Source organism: Lynx rufus, unplaced genomic scaffold, assembly GCF_022079265.1.
Source record: "Lynx rufus isolate CCGP_SWC_20201006 ecotype Redwood Valley unplaced genomic scaffold, mLynRuf1.p SCAF_11, whole genome shotgun sequence".
NCBI lineage: Eukaryota > Metazoa > Chordata > Mammalia > Carnivora > Felidae > Lynx > Lynx rufus.
The window spans coordinates 63263965-63281620 of NW_025814825.1; the positions used below are offsets into that span (position 1 = coordinate 63263965).

Sequence of the window (17656 nt, forward strand, 5' to 3'; positions counted from 1 at the left end):
GCCTGCTTCGGATTCTGTCTCTGTCTCTCTGCCCCTCCCCTACTCGCTCTCTGTCTCTCTCTCTCTCTCTCTCTCTCTCTCAAATATAAAAAATAAAACATAAAACTTTTTTTTATAAAAATGCAGACTTCTGGACCCTTCCCTCCCCCTCTCTAGACATAGGTGAATCAGGATCTCTGGGGTAAGACCCAGAAGCTATGTATTTTTTTGTTTGTTTTAAAGCTATTTACTTATTTTTTTTTAATTTTTTTAACACTTATTTATTTTTGAGAGAGAGACAGAGCATGAGCAGGGGAGAGGGGGAGAGAGAGAGAGAGGGAGACAGAATCCAAAGCAGACTCCAGGCTCTGAGCTGTTTGTTAGCACAGAGCCCGATGTGGGGCTCGAACTCAGGAACTGCGAGACCATAAGCTGAGCCTAAGTTCGACGCTCCATTGACTGAGCCATCCAGGTGCCCCTATTTACTTATTTTTTTTTAAGAGCAGGGAAGGGGCAGAGAGAGAGAGAGAGAGAGAGAGAGAGTGACACAGAGAGAGAGAGAATCCCAAGCAGGCTCCTCACTGTCAGTACAGAGCTGAACTCAGGGCTCAATCTCACAAACTGGGAGATCATGACCTGAGCTGAAATCTAGAGTCGGATGCTTAACCCACTGAGCCACCCAGGTGCCCCCAGAAGCTATGTTTTTAACCACAGATACGGTGAAAGGAATGCAAGGCCAGGACTCAAACGTCCTGGGGCCCATCCTGAGCACACACTGGAGGGACACCCTGGGGCTACCCTGGGGGTGGCAGGTGCCACTGTAGGAGGTCCTAGAAGCCCAGGAGGATGGGATAGAACCAGCCGCCATCTCGTTACCTCGGGCCCGGCAGACACAACTACGACTCTGGGTCCACCAAATGCAAACGGACAAAGGAAGAACAACAACGACTGGTGTGAATTTGAACTTAATTCTGAAGCTGGGGCATCGCTTGGTATGTCAGAGCGATGCCCGACATACCGCTGTTCTTGAGGGAGAAATGCTAACAGAAGTCCGGTCCAAACAAAAGTCTGTTTGCCTTCTCTACTTTACCGGGAAGTTTGGGACATCAAAAACAATGACAGATGTGAAAGTATACACCTGAAAATATGAACATGTTCTCTAACTCCAGGGTATGACTTTTTCTGTGATTTAGCAGAAATCAGAGGATACCTGAGGTACTCAAACCTATGGAAGAATGAGGGGGGCATGGGGGTATTTATGAGGAGGCGTTTGCGTTTATTGGAATTACATAAACGGAATGAACCCGTTACGTACCCAGTACACTGCAGTTCTGTCAATGGGAATGTAGAATGAATGAAACCTTTTTAGACGTAAAGTCTGTCATTATAACATAGGGTCGTGATCAAACCCTTTATTAACTCATCAGAAATATCTACTGATCATCTACTACCTGCCAGGCTGAGGACACATCTTGGCCCCATGGCATTGACAGACTGGCGATAACACCAAGCAGGTAATCCAATTGTCAGGACTGCGATTATTGGTTAAATCTTACTGTGTTTTTTCAGATGTTTACACTCAGCTTTGACAAAAGCCCCATTGGATAGACTGAGAAACATTAAAAACGAAACACTATACTCTTTGCCAATTAATATGCATCCTAGACTCATATGGGAAGTTCTCTCTGTCAGATCCTATTTTCTCATGAAGATCCATTAAATAATTAAACTTGAGGTCCAACCCCTTAAAAATTCGGGCTGTTGGGGGTGCCTAGGTGGCTCATTCGGGTGGACGTCCGACTTCGGCTCAGGTCATGTCTCACAGTTTGTGAGTTCGAGCCCCGCCGTCGGGCTCTGCTCTGACCGTGCGGAGCCTGGAGCTTGCTTCAGATTCTGTCTCCCTCTCTCTTTGCCCCTCTCCTGCTCACGCTCTGTCTCTCCCTCTCTCAAAAATAAAATAAAAACAGGGGCGCCTGGGTGGCGCAGTCGGTTAAGCGTCCGACTTCAGCCAGGTCACGATCTCGCGGTCCGTGAGTTCGAGCCCCGCGTCAGGCTCTGGGCTGATGGCTCGGAGCCTGGAGCCTGTTTCCAGTTCTGTGTCTCCCTCTCTCTCTGCCCCTCCCCCGTTCATGCTCTGTCTCTCTCTGTCCCAAAAATAAATAAACGTTGAAAAAAAAATTAAAAAATAAAATAAAATAAAATAAAAACATAATGAATAAATAAATACCCAGACTGCTGTAACAAAGCACCACAGTCTGAGTGGCTCCAACAAAAGAAATACTATTTTCTCCCAGTTCTGGAGGCTGGAAGTCGGAGGACAAGGGGTCAGCAGGGATGGTTCCTTCTGACTCTTCCCCCGCACCCCCACCCACCACATCTTTGCATTTTCTCCTTTCAGTGTCCTAAATATCCTCCTCTTACAAGGGCATCAATCATATTGGATAAGGCCCACCCTCATGACCTCATTGAACCTAAATTACCTCCTGAAAGATTCTGTCTCCAAACACAGTCAGGCCCTGAGGCACTGAGGGTTAGGGCTTTGGCGCGTGCATTTGGAGCTGGGGGGAGACACAACCCAGTTCATAACAGACTACAATACACCACTTTGTGTCCAGATCTTCTTCCGGGGCTGGGAAACCAAGAAAGACAGGACACACAGGTGCTAGTCGATGCTCCTAACTTGGCCCACTGCTTTTAAATCAGGGCAACTTCTCAGAAAAGCAATCCCTTCTTTCACATCAAATATCTTTCCCAGTGAAGCTATCCCAGGGTGCCACTCCACTGTCCTTTATATTGGGTTAACTGAACGTGGCTTTGGGGAAAAAAAGGTATCTTTTATCTAAAATAAGATTAACTGATGTAAGATTTGATTTGAAAAGAAAATAATCTTGCATTTAAAGTAGAATGTTCAAGGTCAGAGCAAGGTCGAATGAATAGCTGCGTATCGCATCTTGCTCTGGTAATAAATCACCCGTTTCCTGACCATCCTCACACAATACGGGCATCTGTGCATTTTCTTTCTCATAAATGCTGCTTTAAGACATTGATTGCTTTTAAATGTTTCAAACATGATCTTGGAGGGCTGGTAACTGCTTTCCCAGTTTTATTCATCTTATTGACTGCTTTTAACTTTATGCCGTAAGGCATATTGCTAAGAAAGGCACCATCTCATAAACCAAAGGAAGAAAGAGATAAGTGGCGGATGGTCAGAGACATCGGATCCTGAACCGCTGGAATGGGGATGCTTCCATTCTTGTAGCAATTTATTTCTCCAAAGGATAAGCATCTAATCCAACCTGTGGCTTTGAAATCTATATTTTCCTCCACTTGACAATTCTTCCCTTTTCCAGGGTTGCTCTGAAGCCTACCGCTATGCTCTCCAGATGGATTCTTTGGCCCCGTATCTGCACGGATACACTCCACAGTCACCTCCGTGCTAGCCGCAAGCATGCTTACTCCTATTCGGTGGATCCAGAATCATCACCACCAAGTCCTCTGTCAACCTAGTGGTGTTCGTCAGGGACGTAAGAGTGTTTTCAAACATATGAGTTCTCTCTGGCATGTAGCAGTAGGGAAAGGCCGTTTTAAGATAAATGGAAGAAATGGAGTCTTCTCCATTTCCGTCCTGAAACTTCTGTCTTTCCACGCACTTGCAAGAAACCAAAGGACTTGGTACAGTGTAATATACAGCAGTGAAAAGCTGGAAGGAATCCAAATGTCTTGCTTGAAAGGGGATCGGGTAAGTAAATCATGGCAGGCACAACTGCATCGTATTCTGTAGAAATTAAAAATAAAGATTACAAAGAATTTAAATGCCATGGGAAATTGCCTGTGATAGAATGTTATGTAATAAAAGAGAGCTATAAAAGTTGATATACATTATAGTTGTATGTAACAAAAAATTGCATGGGAAAAAGAAGGGAGCGAAATATATATAAATATTTTCTTATGTATTTCTATATTTTCCTAAGTGTCTACATGGAGCTGCCATTACTTTTGTTATCGGGAAAATTTACACGTTGTTTTTTTAAAAGAAGAAAACTCTGTTCCATATTTCATTCCTTTTAAATAATCACTTGGTTGAAGAAGTGCCTGCATATCATTTCTACAGCTTCGACGAATTTTGAAAGCGCAAGTGATCAATCTTGTGCAGGCTCGGGAGGAGAGGCGGAGATTTATGGCAGTTACCAAGGAAGGGCATCCGTCGGGAGTATTCCATCATCGCACACCGCCCTTATGACAAACACACGGGGACAAGCTTTAAAAGCTCAAAGTTGGGAGGGAAATTTGAAAGTCACGCTACTGATCTGATCAAAGTAGATGGTCCAGATCATTCCAAAGCAGAAGCTTAGAAGGTGTGATTTCTGAGAGTTATTGAATTCTGTCACAGATAACGACCGTGTGTGTGTGTGTGTGTGTGTGTGTGTGTGTGTGTGTGTGTGTGTGTGTTATAGGGATCCAACCACATAGCGCCAACGATCTATATCACTAATAACCAAACTGATTAATTTTAGCATCAGATGCTGGAATTTGCCAGCTCAGTGTGAACATCAGGTGGGAAAGATCTTCAGCTGGTATCTTTCTTCAAAAGAGTAGCAATCGACTTGATCATTATCTTGCCCTTCTTAACTGGGTACCTCCTTTCAGGGATGGTTCTCAATGATCCACTGTTCCTCCTACTCATTTCCCTCCCTGCAACCTGAGGTTCCTGCTCTTGCTTTCCGGGAACAAATTAATTATAGCCAGGCATCTTTACATCCTCAGACAGCGAGCTCGGTGCTTCCACAGAGAAAGGGCTTTCAATATTGATGACTAGATCTCAACAGCCACAGTAGCATCCTTTCTCCATTGTGTGGGAGTTCAGGCTTGGGGTCTCTGAAGGAAATGTCAAGTTTCGTTACAGGCAGAATTAAATCAAAGGAGAATACCAAAGACAAGCATTTTCGGGGGAAAGATATTTTTCACAGATACCCGTGTTACTTTAATGTGTCGTGAGACATCGATTCTTATAATTCCACAACCTCTTAGAATTACAAAAGTTCATGGCAGCAATATCCACTCATGAAAGAGAACAGATGCCTTATAAACTAACGCTTTGGATGACGATTCTTTCAGGCAGGAAAGTCCATATTTTAAGATGTGTTAATTGGAGGGGCGCCTGGGTGGCTCAGTCGGTTGAGCGTCCGACTTCGGCTCAGGTCATGATCTCGCGGTCTGTGAGTTCGAGCCCCACGTCGGGCTCTGGGCTGACAGCTCGGAACCTGGAGCCTGCTTCGATTCTGTGTCTCTCTCTCTCTCTGCCCCTCCCCTGCTCGTTCTCTGTCTCTCTCTAGCTCTCAAAAATAAACAAACATTAAAAAAAAAGTGTTAACTCGAACGAGTCTTCCTTTATGGCCAGCCCTTTAGAGCAAGGGAAGAACAGAAGCCTGGAGCCAGACAGCATATGAGCTAGGAGATTCAGGGCAAGTCAACTACTGGAGCTATAGAACTTTAGTTTCCTCATCTGCAAAATGGTATAATAATAATACCTCCCTCCCAGGATTATGGGAAGGATGGAATGAGTCCATCAATTAGCCAGAACCTGGTCTGTGATACATCGGTCACATTAACCCTTGTGTACAGAGTTCTTTGTTCTCTAGAATCAGAAACATACCATTTTATAAACATGACCTCTGATTTTCTCCCTATTTCAGATTCCTGACGCTTTTTGCAGTTATAATGATGTGTACTAGAGCTTGTTAGATTTCCAATTATCTCTTCTCCACCTTCAAAATGCTGCACAACATCATTCTCTCTCTCTCACTCTCTCTCTCCAGCAGATAAATTTTGGTTTAAAATTGAGATTCAATCACCGTACTCTCCCTATGATACTGCAAATTTACCAATTGTTGGTGAAGATTATAAAAGACTGATTAAATAGACACGGCGTACTTTAAAATTTTTTTAATGTTTTTATTTATGTATTCATTTTTGAGAGAGACAGAGTGTGAGTGGGGGAGGAGCAGAGAGAGAGAGAGAGAGAGAGAGAGAGAGAGAGAGAGAGACACAATCCAAAGCAGGCTCCAGGCTCCGAGCTGGCAGCACAGAGCCCGACGTGGGGCTCGAACTCACGAACCGTGAGATCATGACCTGAGCCTAAGTCGGACGCTTAACCGACGGAGCCACCCAGGCACCCCTGCCTTAATTCAGTTTTGACTAAACTAAATAAAATGCAAACACATCATAAGTAGGCCCATGATCACGTTTTATAGTTGGCTGCATTTTACTGGCTGGTCTAGAAGTTAGAAACATGTTACCTCGGTGAAGTCAGATTTCTTCTCTATAACATCAGACTGAAGATTTTTAAGGGCAATTTGATCATTTGAACTGTACTGGCTGTCCCGTAATCCTAGGCAAAAGGAGATAATACGGCTACTTTTTAGTAAATGAGAGGATATGATGGAATCTAGAACTCTATGGTTTCATGGCACCCCGTCAGGTATTATATACTAGCCAAGGGTGTATCCAGTATATTCTGATTCGTGATGAAACCTTGTACATTTCCTTCTTTTATTCCATCCCCCCCACTTAGGCTCTCTGGCTTTATTATAATTTAGTTTATAATTAGGCTGCAAGATTCCTTCTTCCATGCTGTTGCTTAGAGTCCTAGATTCAGTAATAATTGAACAAGTTTGGACCGCTCACATTCTCCCTCATCCTGAGTTTACACCCAGCAGGAGAGAAAAACACACGTAAGGGGTTCCCAGCACCACCAGAGTTAAGAAAAGGCTGAAACCGTACGACGAACTTTTATCCAATCTTTTAACACCACAGTGCTCGAAGGAGCTGTGAGTGGCCCAGACGCTGACAGTGAAACTGCTTCGGACCGGCTGAGGATAATACCTGTGATACCACTGTGGGGATAAGTAAGACACTGTGGATAGCCCTCCACAGAGACACCTGCCACACTGAGAGCAGAGCATATCATCAGAGCCAAGGGCACACGGCAGGGGGCCGAGAATCGTGAACCTGGGTTCCAGCTGCCCCACCAGCAACGAGCTTGGTAGCTGTGGACAAGTCTGTGGAACCGCTCTGTGGGATTTTCCTGCCCACCAAAGCCGCCCTGCACTCCTCCACAGCACCGAACAGGATCCACAACCCAGCACCGAACAGGATCACAACCCAGCAACATTATGATGCCCGCCTGGGTGCCTGTTGCTAAGTCAGGAATGTATACCAAACACAGGAAGGAGGGTGAAGAGAAGAAGAGCCTGCGTGGTCCAGTCTCTGCAGCCCAGGGAACAACGTCACCCTCACAATACAGATACTCTGGGGGAGTGATTTTTCCAAAGCCTACGAAGAACGGTTCCCCAACGGCTAGTGCTGGTGATGAGGTTCTCTAAGTTAGAGAAGAGGGAGAAGCGGCTGTCTTCGTCAACTCACGAGAAGGGCTTATTAAAAATTTACAATGTAATTGAAATAACTCGCAGAATTTCAAGCATTTTACGGAGAAAATGGTACACTATAGCACTTTTAATCTCGGCAGGTTTACAAGGGGATCATGGGAATTTCAAGGGCCACCACTGACCCATCCAAAGGCTGCTCGCGTCCCCTCTCATCCTTGAGTGACGACGGAGCCCCCATCAGCTCCAACGCAGATGCGTGGCTACACCTCCATCTCCTTCCGTTACCGAGGGACACAGATAGTCATCCAAGGTGACGCGCACAGACCACTTTCCATGAAGCACAAATATGAGACCTGAAAGATCTCACGGATTTCTCTGCAGGGTCGATGCATCACGATGAGCTGACAATAAAGCTGATGAAGAAGGAAATCTCCCGGCTCTACTCATGTGGCCTCGTGTTAAGAAGTCTGAAGTCAGCACAGGCCTTGGGGCCAGCTAGACCCAGAGTTGCAGCCCAGCTCAGCCCCCAGCTCACCTGCAGCAGGTGAGTTACTTGGCCTGAGTTTCTCCAGCCATAAAATGCAGAGACGAACATCTCTCGCCCAGCCTTGCCATCAAGGCCCTGAGGGCAGTGTATGTAAAGGACTTGGGCCGGGGTGGGATCTGGGGTTGATGTCTGATAACGCGCACTGGTTATGACTCTTAATGAGTCTGACCAAGACAGCACCGCCTCCCATCCCAGCCTAGATGGTCGCTAGAGTCAGACCACAAGGTCCCAGGATCTCTAGCTACACGTGTGGCTTTGGGAAAGTAACTCCGCATCCCTTGGCTCCTTGTTGTGAAATGGGACATAATAATAGAGCCTACTTTAGAGAGGTCCTGAAAGAGATTGAGTGGCCTACCTAACCTGCCCTCAGCACAATGCCCAGAACATAATGACATGTGATAAACGTGAGCTACCGGGGAGGGCATCACTCCCAGCAGGGAGGAGGGCCAGAACTGGGCCCAGACAAGCAGGGACTGAGTCTCAGCACTCCGCGGCTGCTGCAATATTGCCCACCAACTTCGGGGCTCAAACAGCACAGATGTGTTATCTTCCAGCTCTGGAGGTCGGATGTCCAGTGCAAGTCTCACGGAGCTATAGTCAAGGGACTGGCTGGCCGCACTCCTTTGGGAGGCTCCAGGGAGAATGTGGTTCCTTGCCTTTTCCAGCTTCTAGATGCTGCCGGCTTTCCTTGGCGTGTGGAAACTCAAGCTCTGTGTCCATCCCACTGGCGCACGTCACTCAAGCTCTGTGTCCATCATCACTTCTTCTCTCTCTGACCCTCCCGCCTCCCTCTTATGGGGACCCTTGTGCTTAGATTGGACCCACAGATAATCCAGGATCACGGTCCCGTCTCAAGGTTCTTAACCACATCTGCAAAGTCCCTTTTGCCATGAAAGGTAGGATGTCCACCAATTCCGGGAACTAGGATGCAGACATCCTAGTTGGGGAGACTGAGGTAGATGCATTGGATGAAATGTAGGGCCTTTAAAACAATAAATATAAGGTCTATGTAGCAACACGGGTAAGTATTCACAATGCACTGTTTATCGAAAGAAAGGGCTCAAAAACTCACGAACCACACGATGATCAAACGTGAAGACATACGTACAAGAGTTCACAAAACTGGTAAAGTTGGAACTTACAGCCACGAGCCTATTTTGGAGTGAAAATGAGGTCAGACTAAAGCCACAAAAGAGGATGTCTGATACGATGACCTCAAAGGACATGAGGAGGTGAGTTACGAGAGTGGTTAAAAGCATAGAATTTGGGAAAGAAAGACCCTGAATCAAATCCGTGTCTGCCACTCACCACTTGGTCAATTTAAGTAATTTGGGGGTAAATTGGTTAAATTGTCAGTCTTGTTTTCCCAAGTGTCAGAGGAAACGAGACCCTGTAAGAAATAATGGGACGATGAATAGCAAGGCTGTTAGCAGAGTGCCTGGTGTGCAGTGAGGACGCATCCCCTGTGCCTTCCCACTTGACCACGGCGGGGGCCATCGGGTGACCCCGCGCTGGCATCTCCAAGAAAGACAAAGCCGGGGGACACGTGGGGCAGGTTAGCAAGAACTACGGTAAATAGGAGTTTTGGCTTTTCCAGTAGCTGGCACCCATGAGTTTCACGGGAAAGGGGTTCACGTCTCCCATACAGAAGATGCATTAACCAGACCAGATTGCACGTGGCCTTGGTCTTGCTCCTGGTGTGAGGACAGGAAGGGGCCAGGCCAGTCTGCTCCTCTCCACAGTGGGAGCTGGCCTGGCCCAGACCTCCCCCAGGGGCCGGTTGAGTCCACTCCGCATCAAGAAATCTTCCTGGTTAAGAGGAAACTGGCAGACGGCGGGCAGGCCGTTTGCACCTGCGGGGCATATACACCAGCCCAGGTGCCATCCCAGAAATCTCGCAGCCCGGAGCCAAATTCTGGCTGTGCCGCTTTGTGTAGTGTACGTGACCTCCCTGACTCCGGTTTCCCCCCTGTGACATTAGACCCGGAGCTGTCTCCGTTCGCGCCCTGCTGTGGGGCACCGTCCCATCCCCCAGCTTCACTCTTCTCTGACAACAGTCCTCTGTGGATGCTGCACCTTCCTGTATGTTGGCCCACAGCCGGGGGTGGGACACAAAAGAGGTACAAAAGCCAGGAAAGCTCTATCGTGCATGCCCCAGAGGGTAAGCCAAGGGCCCGACTGTACCCCGTCAGGCCTCCCTAACTCCCTCACAGTCCTTTCCTGGGGCACACCCTCGCCCACATGTCTCCCAATCCCTACCTCAGGCTCTGCTTCCTGGAAACCCAACGGGGTCCTACCGCACAGCGCTGTTTAAGACTGAGAGCTTTCAGAGTGGGGCTCCCGGACCACAACCTTCCGCATCATGGGCGAACTTGCTGGAAGTGCCCATTCTCGAGTCCCACCCGCCGTCCCGCAGATCTACTAAATCAGAGAGTTGGGTGGGACTTAGCCGAGACATTTTAGCAAGCCCTCCAAAACATTCAACGCAGCTCGGGTCCAGGAACACTGCCGGTCTTAAGCCAACAAGCTCTTCTACAAATGATAAGTTTAGGGCCCTGGGAGGAAAGCACATGCTTTTGATCGCAAAACCACACCATGGCTTTTGGAAAACCGTATCTAGGGGGATCTAAATGGGACCCTTAACCACTTACTTCCACTAAAATGAAGCCGTCAACACCACCAGAATCCTGACTTTTATTTTGATATTAATTTAAAAATCAGCCTGACTAGGGGGTGCCTGAGTGGCTCAGTCAGTTGAGCGTCCCACTTCGGCTCAGGTCATGATCTCACAGTTCATGGGTTCAAGCCCTGAGTCGGGCTCTGTGCTGACAGCCTAGAGCCTGGAGTCTGCTTCGGATTCTGTGTCTCCCTGTGTCTCTGCCCCTCCTCCATTCTCTCCCTCCCTCCCTCTCTCTCTCTCAAAATTAAATAAATAAACATTAAAAAGAATTATTAAAAAAATCAGCCTGATTTTAGCCAACCATCTATTGCGGGTTTACGGATCAGTTGTGTGGTGCCCCGCGCTCTGGTCCTCTGGGCCCCAGGGAGGGTGTCAACGCACTGGCATGTCTGAAGAAGTTTCCTCTCCCGAGATGGTTGAAAGGTCTGTATATGCTTCTGTCTCCATCAGCCTTAGCCACTCATCCAAGGCCATTCACCCTCAACTTTGAGCCCCTTTCCAGAGCCCACAAGCATCATGAGTGACATTAAGTGAACACATCAAGAGACCCTAAGCAGACACTCCTGAAATTCAGATTTCCTCTCTGGAGGAAGGCGTGCTTCAAGGCATGGAGTCCAGAGCAGGAAGTTATGTAGCATTCGGGGTGTTGGGGGCCCTGGACTGAGGCAAAGGCAATGAGAAGCTCTCCCGCCCATGGCTCTGCTATCCCGGCCTCCGCGAGCCACGGACAGAGCCCTGCCAGCAAAAGGGACCCCAGCAGGGTTTGGGATGAAATGGCCCTATAGGATGGGGTGAGTTTAGACAAACATAGAAGTGGGGTGGACAGAAGGTGGCACAGCCTGAACAGAGGTGTAAGAGAAGGTGGAAATGGCTTAGAGTAGAAAAAGCAGAAAAATCCAGCATATTTGGAGACCGGCAGGTAGCACAATGGGTGAAGCACAGGGTAGGAGCAAGGAATCACCCACAATTCCCATACAGCACCCAACAATGCTCGAGGCGTCGCTACAAAAACAGCGGACGAGCACCGCCTGATGAACCACTCCATCAAAGTCATGTGGAAATGACGTGCCCAGCCTTCAGTTAGTTTGGCGAGCACGCGTGTTTGCGTTCCTCCATCATCCACATCAGGGACAAGAAGGTGCATCCAGATTCCCACTTCTGGGTCCATAGACGCCTCTCCTCACCTACAGCCTTAACAGGAGCTTCTGCCACGTTGAACCATACCTTACGAAAGCATTTCAAAATGGGTGTTTCTCAGAACTACTTCTCCAATTTAAGTTAAACTAATCATCTCTGTGGGGTTTGACCCTGTTAGCTACCCAGTGTCTCTGGGAGATCTTTCCATCTTTGACTTCTGGAACAACGGGTCTTCTGTCTTCCTCCCTTCCCGCCACTGTGTCTTACTTTCCTTTGTGGGTTCTCTCTTTGACCATCCTGTTCTCCCTCTGGGCCCTCGTGCCGAATCTCAGACACACCGTGGCCTCTGCTCACTTTATAAACCAACGCCAAGGAAAGACCCAGATCTCCTCTGCGAGCACCAACCTCTAGAACCATCTAGCCTCCAAATCACCTAGTATGAAAGGGAACCAACCAACTCTCCCCAAGCTGTCTCCTCTCTTCCTCCTCCTCTTCTCCCTCCTCTTCCTCCTCTCTTCCTCCTCCTCCTCTCTTCCTCCTCCTCCTCTCCCTCCTCCTCTTCTCCCTCCTCTTCCTCCTCCTCCTCTCCCTCCTCCTCTTCTCCCTCCTCTTCCTCCTCTCTTCCTCCTCCTCCTCTCCCTCCTCCTCTTCTCCCTCCTCTTCCTCCTCTCTTCCTCCTCCTCCTATCTTCCTCCTCCTCCTCTCCTCCTCCTCCTCCTCCTTCTGCTCCTCTCCTCCTTCTCCTGCCAAACCGCACCCATTATTGTGGCAAGTGGCCACCATCCACCTATCGCCCACAATAGAAACTGAGGCGTCCCTTCCTACCCCCCTCTTCCCCTCCAATGTCCAGTGGAAAGCCAAGGCCTGTTTTCCCTTACGAGAGAGGCTCTGTTCCGTCCCATCTGGTTAATCCTACCAGTACTGCCTGCTCCTGGCGAGGTCACAGTCAAGCCAGTGACCCCACACCAGCCTTGTCTCCTGTCTGGCTCCCCGCCCCCAATCTCCTTGACATCACCAGTTTGTGACCTTGTGGCTCCCTTGAAAAATCTAATGAAAGGATCCTCAATTTGCCCTCCCCTCCTCAAACGGGGCATGAGAAACATACACATAAAAACCTGAGCTCCTGTGTTGGGGCCCTAGGGCTCTAGGAGACTAGGCTAAATGCCCTTAAAAGAAGCCTGCTGCTACTTCCCCGAGGTGGCAGCTCCCGCGTCTCTACGACCCCGGGTGCCACCTTTCCTGTCTTCCCGTGCGGCTACCTCCTCGTGCTCTGAAACAGCTCACGACTGTCTCCTCTGGGGAGGGCTCCGTGGCTGACCCTACCCTGCACGCCCCCCGGTCCAGCATGGCACCCACGTACATTTCCTGGGGCTGCCGTGACAAGTTATCACAAATGAGGTGGTGACAGGAATTTATTCTGGAGGCCAGCAATCTCAAATCAAGGTGCTGGCCGGCCATGCCATGTCTGAAGGACCCAGGGGAGCATCCTCCCTCGCCACTTGCTGAGTGCTCGCGGTTGCCGGCCGTCCTCATGTTCCTTAGCATGTAGCAGTGCGACGCTCATGTCTGTGTCCATCGTCACATGGCCATCCTTCCTCTGTCTCTGTGTCTGCAAATCCCTCTCTTTACAAGGGCACCAGCCACTGGCTTTAAGCTCCCCCCCACCCCCAGTCCGGTCTGACCTCATCTTGACTCTATCTGCAAGGACTCTATTTCCAAATACAGTCACATTCGCAGGTGTTGGGGGTTAGGACTCCAACGAATCTTTTTGAGGAACACAATTCAGCCCGCATCTATGCCCCTGACAGGCTGTCACTACCTTCTGTCCTCACTACACTCTTCTGTAATGATCTGTTCACGCGTCTGCCTCCCCAAGCAGACTGAGGTCTTCAGAAGACATTCTCCTATTCATCTCCCTCCTCCCGTGCCTCGTCCAGCACCTGGCCAGCTGGGGACACTCACTGCATGGTGGCTGAATGAACAAATTATTTTATATTTGGACAAGAGTAACACGTGTGGGGCAAAAAATCACAACGTACCTTCCTCAGGCACTTTTATTGTATATTCCACTGGCGTTTCAAAGACATTTTACTCCGTTTCAAAGGTCTGTTAATGACAAGGAGGTGTTTGGCTAAGAAAAAAGAAAAGAAAGAAAGAAAAACCCAGCACAGTTTCCATCGGGAACTACTCTTGGAATGAGGCAAGTTCCCGCCTTCCGCCTTAGGCTGAAGAACCTCTAAAGGTTGTACTTGTGATGGAGTCACCGGAATGTGTACATGGCAACCAGGGGCGGGGCAGGGATTCCACCTTGGCTTCGACAAGTAAGGAAAGTTCTCACGACCACTATGTAGAAGCTTTCCAAGGAGCACTGTGAGGTGTGAGACAAGGAGCTGTTTCATCTACCGCCTACGGTCAGATACCCATTTCTTCACCTCCTCCCCAGCTTCTCAGTACTTTATTTTTCGCCTGTTTTTGACGATGCTGGTCCTCTCGCCAAGCACCATTTTTACCATTTAAAAGCGCCCTGACTAGGAACGTGCATTCAGAAAACATCACAATGTTCATGTGAATAACCCGCTTTTAATACGTAACCAAATTCTGCGAGCCAGTGTATCTAAAATATTGGGCAATGTAACAGTCGGTTTACCATGCAAGCTATTATAAGAACAATTGGTTTTCATACAATTTAATAAAACACCTTTGACACTAAATTATAATGAACGTTGATTTATCATTTATGCCCAACCACATCTGAGGTAGCTTATAATTAGCAACAAGGATTTTTGCCAAAAGATAGAACATGCAGGGGCACCAGGATGGCTCAGTCGGTTAAGGCATCTGACTCTTGATTTCGGTTCAGGCCGGGATCTCACGGTTCGTGGGATCGAGCCCCACGTGGGGCTATGCGTGCAACGACGGTGCAGAGCCTGCTTGAGATTCTCCCTCCCCCACCTCTCTCTGCTCCTACCCCACTCTCTCTTTTGCTCTCTCAAAATAGTTAAACTCTAGAAAGGGAGAACTGTGATAAACGAAGCAAGTGGGGACCTGGAGAAATCACCAAACCATATTGCCTGGACTGAAGGTGACGCTCGTGCAGATGAATCGCAACCTAAGGGCGAGTGTGCAACAGCCAGGTCCACGGGGGGACACGATCCACCAACTTCAGAACTCCTTACTTTTCAAATGAAATATGCCGTTTCGTAAGGAAAGTGGTTTCATCCCTGGGGACAAGGCATTGGCAGCATGGGTCTCTATGTAAATGGACAGCACCTTGGTAAGCCTTTTCACAAACACCAGACCAATGTAGATTTCACTGGCTGATCCCAAGGGGCGTGGAGTCTGGTCAATGTCACTGGTACATCTTCACGCCCAAAATGTATTTTCCCCTCTTTACGAGACAACCCATGCCGGTCACAGTGTTACCTCCTTTAATGCTCAAAATGGCCTTACGAGGAGGGCACGGTTATTACCCCAGTTTTACAGGTGAGGAAGCTGAGCCTCATTGAAGAAACCCGCCAGGGTCACCCAACCAGTAAACCTCAAGCTAAGACTTTGCAATAATTAATGATCACTGTCTCTGCAGAAAGGGTAGAAATGGGACAGGATCTGTAGACCTGGTAACATCTCTGAAGCGTCAGAAAGCGCCTGGGCTTTGGTGGCAGGACCCCGGGTGACACCCCGGAGCTACCGTGTTCTAATGCTAGAACCTTGGACGAGCCACACAACCTCCAAGCCCGTGTCTGCTCCTCGGTCAGAGAGGCATACTGACACAGGCATTGTCGGGCTGGGATGTATGAAATGAGCCGAAGGAAGGTTTTTGTGGGCTCGGCACAGCGTCTGGGACACAACGGGCCCTCGAGAAAATGGACCGTGTTATCAGCCCCAGTTTTGCGTCTAACTTTCATCTCAGAAAATCAAGGCCATAGAGATGTTTTGAAAGCCTATCCGCGGAGCTTCCAGCCATTTCACAGCTGATTTCCGACAGGCCTGGAACCTGACGCACCGTGTCTCTGGCCCTCGGTGTCTGGGCTGGCTCCCGGTTTGCCCTCATGGGCTGATCATTTGCCCTCATGGGCTGTCTTCTTTTGACCCCCTCAATTGCGGTAAAACACACATCAAGGTACGATCGTCGTCATTTTTCAGTGTCCAGTTCTGTGGCGTTCAGTATGTTCCCCTTTGTGAAACCATCAGGACAGCACCACCCCTCTCCAGAACCCTTTACCTTGTACACCTGAAGCTGTGCCCACGAAAGCTAACTCCCCCATTCCACACCCCCGGGCTCTGGGCGACGCTATTCTACTCTCTGCCTCCCTAAATGTGACTGCTCCAGAGAGCTAACATAAGCGGACTCACACAGCGTTTGTCATTTCGTGACTGCCTTGTTTCACCGAACGCGTCCTCAAACGTCACGCGTGCCATAGCCGGTATCGGCATTTCCTTCCTCTTTGTTTTTTTAAAACCCTATTTCTTTATTTTTTTTTATTTTTTTTTTAACGTTTATTTAGTTTTGAGAGTGACATAGCGTGAGTGGGGCAGGGGCAGAGAGGGAGGGAGACAGAGAATCCGAAGCAGGCTCCAGGCTCCGGAGCTGTCAGCACAGAGCCCGATGCGGGGCTCGAACCCATGAGCCGTGAGATCAGGACCTGAGCTGATGTTGGACACTTAACGACTGAGCCATCCAGACATCCCGTCCTTCCTCTTTAAAGCTGAGTAATATTCCGCTGTGTGTATAGACCACATTTTGTGTATCCATTCACCTGTCGGTGGATGTTTGGGTCGCTTGTACCCTTAGCTATTGTTAATAATGCTGCCGTGAACCCAGCCGTACAAATACTCCTTCGAGTTCCTGCTTTCGTTCTTTCTGCAGGTTATCTTGTGCCTTTCGTTCTGAACTCCTGTTGGTCTTATTAGCTAATATTTTCTTAGCAAACGCTTGAGTTCTTTTTTGAGGAGTAGATAGGGCAAAGAGACACGTGGATAGATCATTTTAGTAGCCCTCTTAAAAGCATCTCTGAAAAGTAATCGTTCCCTCCACCTTTTGTTCCCCCATGTACGGGGAGAGGGGAGAGGGAGGGGGGTCATTTTAAGTCCCTCATTTTAGGTCCATGACAGAGGTAAGCAAGTAAGCAGAAGTGGCCTCTGTCGTGTAATCCAAATCCCTTCAACGGGGGCTCCGGTGTGAAAGGGAGAGAACGCACCTCCCCTCTCAAAAGAGAATCTTGTGAGCTGGAGGGCAGCCCAGGTCAGCGGAAAACCGGGGCCTGGGGCTGGGGGGACAGGGGTTCTGCTAGGTTCCCAAGGAATGTGCAGCCTCCCCTAAGCAGGGGGCCTGGGTCTCGGCTGCAGGGAGGAGGAGAAGGAGAGGTTGAAAGAGGGCACTGTTTCCTCCTTTCTTTTGGCTTCAAAAGGGACACAGCGTGGGGCATCTGGGTGGCTAAGTCAGTTGAGCGTCCGACTTCGGCTCAGATCATGATCTCCCAGTCCTTGAGTTCAAGCCCCGCATCGGGCTCTGTGCTGACAGCTCAGAGCCTGGAGCCTGCTTCGGATTCTGGGTCTCTGTCTCTCTCTGCCCCTTCCCCGCTCACGCTCTGTCTCTCTCTGCCTCTCAAAAATAAAGAAAACTAACTAAATTAATTAATTAATTAATTAATAAAAGGGACACAGCATGATGTGGCCTGCAAAGCCCAGATGGGCAGCAAAGCCGTTGGGCCCAAATCCCACCTGGCCACTCAGCTGTGACCTTGAGCCGGTCAGCCCCTCTTTCCGGCTCAGCTTCCCCATCTGTGACACGTGGACTGTGCAGGGGCCTGCATGGCCTCAGGGACACCATCTAGGTCTGCCATGCGGCCCTGCCCCGAGACATCAAGGGGATGTCAAGGTCACCAAGGAACATCAAGGTCACCAAACGAGCCGTTATTGTCTTGTGTT

At 48.9% G+C, this 17656-nt stretch overlaps 1 protein-coding gene across 2 annotated transcripts in view; it reads right to left on the bottom strand.

Annotated features, from left to right (window-relative positions):
* The window catches only part of CUNH10orf90 (chromosome unknown C10orf90 homolog), a 217676-nt gene that overhangs the window by 69069 nt on the left and 130951 nt on the right, over positions 1-17656 (bottom strand). For both annotated transcript variants that reach the window (XM_047072756.1, XM_047072754.1), the window contains exon 4: positions 6276-6367. In XM_047072756.1, the coding sequence (XP_046928712.1) occupies positions 6276-6367 (92 nt within the window). The remainder of the gene's footprint in view (positions 1-6275; positions 6368-17656) is intronic.